General features: G+C 39.7%; 1 protein-coding gene across 4 annotated transcripts in view; it reads left to right on the top strand.

The window, feature by feature from the left end:
- The window catches only part of Vps53 (VPS53 subunit of GARP complex), a 171,487-nt gene that overhangs the window by 32,759 nt on the left and 128,992 nt on the right, over positions 1-9,736 (top strand). For 3 of the 4 annotated variants that reach the window (XM_033762863.1, XM_033762861.1, XM_010642173.3), the window contains 2 exons: positions 2,664-2,713; positions 5,214-5,280. In XM_033762863.1, the coding sequence (XP_033618754.1) occupies positions 2,664-2,713; positions 5,214-5,280 (117 nt within the window). Of the gene's footprint in view, positions 1-2,663; positions 2,714-5,213; positions 5,281-5,824; positions 5,892-9,736 lie in introns of those variants that run through there. The other variant, XM_033762862.1, reaches the window with a different exon arrangement.

Below are 9,736 nucleotides of genomic sequence, written 5' to 3'. Positions count from 1 at the left end.
CAAAATTCTCCTGCCTCAGCCTCCCAAGTGCTAGAATTATAAACATGAGCCATTATATCTAGTTTATCATCTTTTACTATCTGAATTTTTGCTGGTGTATAGTTTTAACTGTTTTGAATAGTTTACTTTTTTTCCCCAGTACTGAGAATAGAACCAAGGGCCTTTTCAGTGAGCCATACCCCTTCCCATTATTAATAATTTTTATAATTTGAGACAGGGTCTTACTAAGTTACCCAGGTAGCACTTGAACTCGTGATCCTCTTGCCTCAGCCTCCCAGAGTGCTAGGATTACAAGCATGCCCCACTGTGCCCAGCTTACAGATATTTTATATTTGTAATATTAAAATCATTTATTATAATATAATTTTATATATGTATATAAATTATATAATTTGATAGGATTTCTCATTTTCAGCGAAGGTATGAGAATAGTACAGAGAATTCATGGCTACCCTTTACCCAGACTTTCTAAAATTAACATTTTTAAATACCAAAGAAAGTTTCCTTTTTTAAAAGGAATGGACTCCAGCAGAGATAGGCAGGTTCTGTTATCCCTCTTTTGCACATGAAGAAATAGAAACTCAGAGAGGTTGAACAGCTTTACTCCCAGCAAGTTAGCAGTGGTAGAGGTGGGCCAGACCTCCGGTCCTTGACAGTCTAGGTTTTTTTTTTTGGTACCAGGGATCAAACTCGGGACCTTGTACTTTCAAGGCAGGTGATGGAACCACTGAGCTAAATCCCCAGACTCCCAAGTCTAATTTTGAAGTGAGAGGCTCAACAGAATTCACTTGAATCCAGTTGAATTAGGTTCCTCAATTAAAGTTGCTTCTCTTTCTGAGATTCATCATTACCCCAGACTATTTTTGGATTTCTGAAAATTCCGAGTAACTGTTGGATCCGTCAGAATAGTAACAAGATGTGAACAGCCCGGTGTGACATCTCAAACACTTGGGACCTATTTCTCTTACCATAACTGCACCTGGAAGGCTCCTGGCATCCTCCTGCCACCAGAGGCAGAGGGGAACAATTTATAAACATACTTCCTATACCACTCCTAATTCTTTCTGAGGTCAAATATCTGTTGGGAGAGAGAGAGAAAAATGATTTATAAAATGGTATTTTGGAAACTTTTGAGTTAAATGGGGTTATAAAGTTGTTCTTTTCCCATCCACGAGGGGGCACCATTTCCTCACATTTTTCTCATCTCTAATGGCCCATTTGTTTTCTCATTACCTTTTAAAAACTTTATTATAGTCATAGTAGTACATAGTCAATATCAAGTAATTGAAAATACTTATAGGAAAAAGGAGGAAAATTTGAAAACCCTTTTTTCATAGATTAAAACTATGAATATAGATTTCATAGATAACAGCTCCTAGTATATTACCACTGCTAGTGTTTATCCTTCCATACTTCTTTCTAATAGGTCTATACACTTACAAAGTTAGGGTTGGGGATTTAGCTCAGTGGTTCTGCCGCCTGCCTCACAAGCGCAAGGACCTGAGTTCAATCCCTGCTACCAAAAAAAAAATAAATTTATCAGGGCCGGGAATTTAGGTTAGTGACACCTGCCTGCCTTACAAGCTCAAGGTCCTGCACTTGATCCCTGGTACCAAAGGGGGGGGAGGAAATTTATTTGTTGAAGTATAACAATATAGAGGGTATACAAATCTAAAGTGAACAACTTGGTGAATTTTCATGAAATGAACATAGCCATGTAACCACCACTCAGCTAAAGAAATGAGACATTTTTAGAAGGCCTTTCTTGCTGCCTCAAAGTCACTGCCTTCTCCAAAGGTAACCACTAAGTGGCTTCTAACATGAGAGAATAGTTTTACTTGTTTTCTTTCTTTCTTTTTTTCTCATTGAGTTTATTGGTACATTTTAGGTATACAGTACAGTTACATTCATCATTGGGATCTTGTACCCTTGCATGATGGGTCTTGGTTCTTGTTTTTTCCCCTTGTCCCCGCCCTTCCTTCACCCCCTCCTCCCTTCCCTATTTACAGATACTTTATTTCCATCTTTTCATTTTCTTAGATATTTTTTTCTTTTCCCTTATTTCCTTTCCCCTACCCTTCCCACTTTCCCTACACCTTTAGCCCTTTTCTTCCTATTTCACATTGTCAATTATACCATTAGGATCATATGTAGTTTTACTTGTTTTCAAACTACATGTACCATATGGTATATGCCGTTGGTTCTGTTTTTGTTTTTTTTTTCCCCTAACGTGTTAGTAAGATTTATTCAGGTGATTGTGTGTTGAAATAGTTCATCCATTTCCTTTGTTTTAATGAATTCGTTATCCTGTGTACTGTGAATGAGTGACTTTCTGCAGATGTACAGGTAATAAATATTTTAGGCTTTGTGAGCCATGCTGTATCTGTCACAACTTCTCAACTTTGTTATTTTAGCCTAAAAATCAGCCATAGACAATATGTAAATGAATAGGTGTAGCTGTATTCCAAAAAAACTTTATTTTCAGAAAAAGAGTTCTGGGCAAGATTTGGCAATAGTTGCAACTCCTGTTGTACAATGGTATAATATTGTGAGGTTAAAGTGATTGTGATTTCGTAAATAGCCTTTATAGCTCATCATTTTTCCTGTGAGAGGGGAATTCTAGGTGGTGAAATAACAGCGTGGCACTTTTTTTTTTTTCTTAGTCTCTGGCAAATATAGATGAAGTCGTGAACAAAATTAGACTGAAAATAAGGTAAGTAACACTGTATGTTTGTTAATGAGAAGTATGTTGTTAATTTAATCATTTTGAATCATATTTGGAATCACACAGAGCACTGAAATCTCAAATTTAAAAAAAATAATAATTCTTTTATCTGGGTTTCCATATGAGCCCTGTGGCAAGGAACTTAATTCTTTGGCCATTGTTCTTTGTTCACTGAAAAAGGAAGGGTTGGGGATTTAGCCTCTGCCTGCCTTGCAAGCACAAGGACCTAAGTTCAATCCCTAGTACCAAAAAAAAAAAAAAAAAAAAAAAAAAAAAACAAAACAAAACAAAAGGAAGGAAGTTATAACAGTTTGTTCAAAACAGTTAATTGTAAGAGGAAACAATTTGTTTTCCTTTTTTTGATACTGGGGTTTGAACCCAGGACCTTCACACCAAGCTGTATCCTCAGCCCCTTTTACATTTTTAAAATTTTGAGACACCCTTGCAAGTTGCTAGGTTATTCATGCTAGGCTCAAACTCATAGTGATCCTCCTGCCTCAGCCTCTCAGAGTGCTGAGTTAACAGATGTAAAGCACTACAATATTTTTTAGTGATTTCCCTTCTCTAGTAGATTTATCTTTTTTGTATTACCAAAGGTCAGATATACAGCTGGGTTTATATATATATGTATCTCTTGTTTCCTACTGGCTTACAGTGTGGGTCTGAAGGTTGACCTGGGTTGTGGTCCAAGATTAAATGTTGTGATTGACCCAAGATGGGATTGTCCAGAATGACTGTTAGTGCCCTTCCTGCCCAATACCCTTGTTCTGGTTTATGCATGTCTGAGTTTACAGTTTTGACATATGGAAAGCACTCAGCAACAAATGTCAGTTCATTATCGAAATAGGTTGATTTTCTTACCTTCCTTAAATTAGGTCCAATGATATAGTTTTGTTTTTTGTGGTTGTTTTTAATTTTGGATGAAAGAAAGTATTCATTTTGTTTCTTTTTGGTACTGGGGATTGAACTCAGAACCTTGCACTTGGGAGGCAGGTGACAGAACCACGGAGCTTAATCTGTGGCCTGAAAGTATTCATTTTGAATCCAGGAGATGAATTTTTGCCTTTGGGTCTTTTGGTGAAGGCCTTTTCCCCATGAATGTATTCTTTCATTGGTGGCTTAGAAGTGCAAAGAAGCCAGGCATGGTGGCACACACTTGTAATCCAAGCACTCACAAAAGGATTGCTCCATGAACTACATAGTGAGAATCTGTCTCAAAAAAAAAAAAGGTGCAAAGAAGCCTCATATGTGTGTATATATGTATTTATTTGTTTGTTTTTTGACACTGGGTCTCAGCTTGATAGTTCAGGCTGGCCTTGAATTCATTATGTAGCTGAGGCTGGCCTTGAACTCATGGTAATAATCCTGCCTCAGCCTCCTAAATGCTGGGATTACAGGCTTGCACCACCATGCCAGCTAGTTTTTATTGTTTTGTTGGACTTTAGCTATAACAATTCTAGTAGAGACCACTAAGTTGTCCAGTGTTTGCAGAGAAGTTCTCTGATTATCCCATGATCACTTGTGAGCTAGGTAATCTCCACCTTCTCACTACCATACCTTTCATGAAAAATGAGATTGACCAGTAGAAATTCTTCTGGTTGAGGTGCCATGGTGTGGCTCCTGTTGAGCCTCAGGGAAAAGAGGATCCAGGAGCCTTAGATGTGTTTCATATATGTTGCAAAATTGGGACCCAAAGGGTAAGTACTGATTTCATATCACCTTTTACTGTCTCTTGAGAAAGAAATTGTGTAGAGGTAATTGGAATTCTCAGGCTTATTCCTTTAAAGTTTCTACAACTTTGTCATTATCTGTTTGCTTTTCTGGTTTTTAAAATTTGTTTGTTTTTGTTTTTGAGACAGGATCTTGCTGTGTAGTTCAGGCTGTCCTTGGACTCACAGTGATCCTCCTGCCTCAGGACTGGGATTACAGATGTGTGCCACCAGGTCCGGCTGTCATTCCTGATTTACTCCATGAATAGTACTAAAATTTTATCAGTTGTTTTGGAGTACTCTGACTATTCATTAAAAATTGACATTCATCATCATCATCATCATCATCATTATTATTTTGAGACAGCATCTCACTAAGTCACTGAGTTGCCCAGGCTGCGCTCTAACTCACGTCCTCCTGCTTCAGCCTCCCAGACTGCTGGGGTTAGAGATGTGTACCATCCTGCCTGGCTAGTCCAACGCCTCATTCTTCTATCACTCACATTTGTTTGGTTTTTCTGGGTGAGTAGGTGGAGTCTGCAAAAGTTGATGGATAAATACCTCATACCTGTAGTCTCATCACTTTGGAGGTAGGAGAATCATTTCAAGTTTGAGGTCAGCCTGGGCTACATAGTGAATTCAAGGCCAGTCTGAACTACATAGCAAGACCCTCTCATGAAAAAACAACAAAAGTTGAGTATAAATCATTGATTTTTTTCTTTTGGTCCACCAGAATAGAGATTATTTGAATGATTTATATCCTTTAACTTTTTTGCTAGGAGACTGGATGACAATATTCGAACTGTTGTAAGAGGTCAGACAAATGTGGGGCAGGACGGAAGGCAAGTAAGTAACTTACTCCTCTGCGTTACACTCCCTTAATCCACTCCACACCCCACCACCACTGTACCGGGGATTGAACTCAGGATGTTGCACTTATGAGGCAGGTGCACTTATGAGGCAGGTGCAGTGCCATTGAGCTAAATCCCCGGCCCTCACTGAGCTAAATCCCCAGTTCTACACTCCCCTAATTTCATTAAGACTCACTACCAAGTAGCCAAAATGTTGCTCTGTCTGCTTATAGAGCACTTTATTGATGTGTCCCATACACAGCAGGAAACACATATGACTTGCCCACCCCTCCCAACCCCCTGCCAGGCCAGCCTGCCCATACCACCTGTGAGAGCTTTCACTCAGTGTTCCTAGGACCAGGACCATAGACTTGGGCACAGCTCATCTGGTGCTGGGCTCTGCAGGCTGCAGTGAGCAGACTGAAGTTTCCTTGTGCTTTACCTGAGTGTCTCACATTTCTTGTGCCTTCTTTATTTTGTGTCTGTGGCTAAATAAGGTCACTGCTTTTGTCTCTCATTTCAGTTGTGGCTTTGCTATTTTGTTGCTGCAGAAGAAAGTTGCCTGACATAGTTACAATTCCTCATACCTAGCTGGCCAGTGAATAGGTAACTGGGTTTGTTTCAGAGTTTTACAGGGCTTTTTGGATCTAATCAAGGAGAGCTGTTGAGAGGGGATGAAAGGAAAAAGAAGTGTGTGGGGAGGAGATATTCTTTAGTGATTGAGAGGCCAGATGTTATCTATTAGCCATTTTAAAAAAAATTTGGATTCTCTTCTTGTGTTTAGGCATCATATTTCAGAAATTGCTGTCATAACAGAAATACTGAGCATGCCTTTCTAGCCTTCCTCTTATTGTGTCTGGTCTTCCCTTTTCAATGCTAACTCAGTTAGGTCAAGAGTATATAACTGTGATAGCTTCAGTTCTGTTGTCTGCCTTTTTTGACTATGGTTAACTTCTGTTTTTTGTTTTTTGTTTTTTGTTTTTTGAGACAGGGTCTCACTATGTAGTTCAGACTGCTCTGGAACTCACTGTGTAGCCCTGGCTGGTCTTGAACTCGTAGTGATCCTCCTGCCTCGGCCTCCTGAGTGCTGGGATTACAGGTGTGCACCACCATGCGCATTTTATGGTTAACTTCTGAAAATGTTCATTATGCTGCCTAGATTTGGGGTGAAGAGAAGGCTATGATCTATGTGGAAATTTTACGACCTTTATTTAATATTTGTTTCCCTCTAATGACTCTGGTGTTATGAGTCTCTCTTTTACTTTGCTTATTTTGGTGTGTGTGGGTTTTGTTTGTTTGTTTGTTTTTTGGGTTTTTTTGGTACCAGGGATCGAAGGTGGGAGCTTGTGCTTCTGAGGCAGGAGGTGACACCTGGCCCTTTTTTGTTTGTTTTTTGAGACAGGGTCTCACTATGTAGCTCAGGCTGGCTTGAATTCATAGCATCCTCCTGCCTCAGCCTCCTGAGTGCTGGGATTACAGGCATGTGACACCATGTCTGGCTTCCTCGTTTACATTTTTATTTTTTTGTAGGTACCGGGGATTGAACTCAGGTCCTTGCGCTTGCAAGGCAAGACACCAAACCGCTGAGCTAAATCCCTGGCTGCTCTTTTACATTTTTAATTTTATCCATCTCTTTTTATTACTTTTTTTTCCTCTTAATGGTCCTTTTCCATTAGCCTATTTATTATAGACATATTGGGTTCTTAAAACTTGGACTCTTGCATGACTCTTAGTCCTTTTTGCTTTCATTTTTGTCATGTAGTTCTGCTTCTCTAGCTGCCATGCCCCAGGTAAATGGGGCCCTTGCAAGTAATAAAGAGGAACAGGGTAGCTTGCCAACACTCCTGCCTAATTAGCCTTTCTAATATATATCTGATCATATCATCTCCCTCTTCAGAAACCTTCAGAGCCTTCTGACTTCCCAAATGAAATCCAATATCCTTTTTCACCATTCAAGGCTTCTGTCTGTATTTCTGATTTTGTCTCCTCTTGTGTTCTGTCCATGCCAAAGACTTGGTGTTCTAGAAGCATGCTGTGTGCTTTCTGGGTCTATGTTTAGGTACTTCTTTGTGCCTGAAATGTTTTCTGTCATCTCTCTTTCAGTAGCTACGTTTCAAAATCTTACCCATTTAAGGGTCAGTTCAAATAATTTTGTGGTTTTTTTCTGTTTACTTCATTTGGATAACACCAAAGGAATCAATTTTAGTGCTAGCAGGGATTGGAATTTGGCCCACTCCTTTCATTCTTCAGAGGAGAAAATTGATCCTAGCGTCACTCATTCAGATGTGTGGTCTGTCTGCCCGTGGGTTCCCACATCCCTCTACTGTGCTTTGCCTTTGGCTTTTATAGTCTCCCTTGACCTATTGAAGAACACAGTTTGTTCTCTTAACTACAGTAGTTTTGTTTTTGTTTTTTTTTGTACCAGGAATCAAACTCAGGCCCTTACGCTTGCGAGGCAGGTGACAGAACCACTGAGCTAAATCCCCAGCTCTACAGTAGTTTTTAAGAGCTTGATCTTGCCCTTTTTTCTGTGTTTCAGCGCATGTAGTCCACATGCAATAACATTTTATTCAAATTGTATTGAGTATTTGGTGTATATAAGATGATTAATTGCAAACAAACAAAAGTCCTTTATCATGTCAGTGTTCCTTTAAAATGGCTTTAAAGGATTCTTGCATGGGAAATTTTTATTTTTTTATTTCCCTGGTGCTGGGGCTAGAATCTGGCCCTCACCCATGCTAGACAGGCACTCTACCACTGAGCTATGTCCCCAGCCCTTGATTTGTGCATGAATAATGCAGCTTTACTACCATTTGGAATAACATTACTGCTTAGTCTGAGTCAGCCTGCATTTAGAAAGGCTCATCAGAAATCTGTACTTAAGAGAGTTTCAGGTGTTTAAAATTCCAAGAATGTGGGAATAAAGTGGTTCTCCAGGACTTTTTGTTGGGTTGTGCTCTGTTGACATATATCTTTTAGTTATTTACATTTAACCCCTGGGTCATGAAGTAGCAGTATTGGAGAGGCAGGCGCAGAAGTAGGCAGGCTGCAGGAATGTTGCATTCCCCACCTTCACAGGGTAATGGGTTACAGGTTGCTGCAGCAAAGCCGGTCTTATTTCAGAGAGAAAGACCACATTTTCAAGAATGTTTAGATAGCATTTCAATCTGTGATGGAATTTTGTATTCGTCTCCTTAGAATCCAGACAGAGAGGAAGCCCAGAAGAAATAATGACTTTTCCTGTCATCCCCTCCATCTGACTTTTCCAGCAGTTTGTAATGCAAACGTGGGTTGAGATTTTTTTTTCAGGGAGCTTTTGGGTCCTGTCCTTGTCAACTCTTAGGGAAGAAAGCTTTACTCTTCAGCCTTGGCTTGCTGGTGGTTTGCTGAAGGGAGTCTTTATTTGACTGGCACAGACTTGGGAGAATTATGGATGTTCCAAAATACTGAGTTTTATAGGTCAAGAGGCCCCATGTTTCCCTCTTCCCTGGAACACGGGAAAAGTTTGCTCTCAGAACCTGTTTCCTCAGCTTCTGAGAAACACTCAGGAGCAGCAATATGGACAAATGGAAGTTTTCCTTTACTAAATTTAATCTTGATTGTGTTCAGCTAGAACAGGTCTACTTTTTAATCTGTAATTAAGAGGAATAAGAGGAATGTGTTTATTTTACATTCATAGGTTTAGCAGACATTTTTTTTTAAGTTCTTTTTAAAAATTATTTCTGGGGAGGGGTGACAGAAATTGAAGATACAATGAGCTATTTCTTCATTCTCTTGAAGTTTCTAGAATACCAGCTGCTGCTCAGTCAACACTTTGCTAAATGTTTTAGAGTATCTTTGGTTGTTGACCACCTTGTCTGTGGGCCAACTTGAACTGGTCTAGTCTGTGACCTTCTAACCAGACTGATTCTTTTACAAAGTTAATATGGCACTGAATCCTCCACATTTTTATCTGTTGAAATCATCAGTCCACAGCTTTAATTAAATCCCCATATGTTCAAAACTTTGTGGATAAAGTGAGTCAGTTCAACAAGTACATGATCTGATATGCTATGAAATTTATACAGCTTCCCAAAAATTAAGATGGAATACTTGAAGGTAGGTAGAAAGAGAGGTGAACAGACGTGTGGGATAGAGGAAAAAAATGTAGGCACGTGAAGCTGCATGAGTGGTCAACCTTGACCAATTCCCAGGGGCTCGCTGAGAATCACCAAGACAGGACCAGCCACTAGGTTTCCATCTCTTGAGTGCTGCTTGGCTGCAGTGTGGCTCTTTCTTTGATTAGAGCATGACTCAAGTTTGGAAGGGGAAGAGAACTATCACTGCTCTACAATTCTACTCACTAAAAGTTTGATTTGGAGCCAGGCGAGATAGAACACATCTGTAATCCCAGCACTCTGGAGGCTGAGGCAGGAGGATTGCTGTGAGTTCGAGACCAGCCGGCTACATAG

This window comes from Fukomys damarensis, unplaced genomic scaffold, assembly GCF_012274545.1.
Source record: "Fukomys damarensis isolate Sample0158 unplaced genomic scaffold, DMR_v1.0_HiC HiC_scaffold_13, whole genome shotgun sequence".
In the NCBI taxonomy this organism is placed as follows: Eukaryota; Metazoa; Chordata; class Mammalia; order Rodentia; family Bathyergidae; genus Fukomys; species Fukomys damarensis.
Note: the sequence above shows the minus strand (reverse complement) of the source record. Positions and strands in the feature narration are given on the sequence as shown.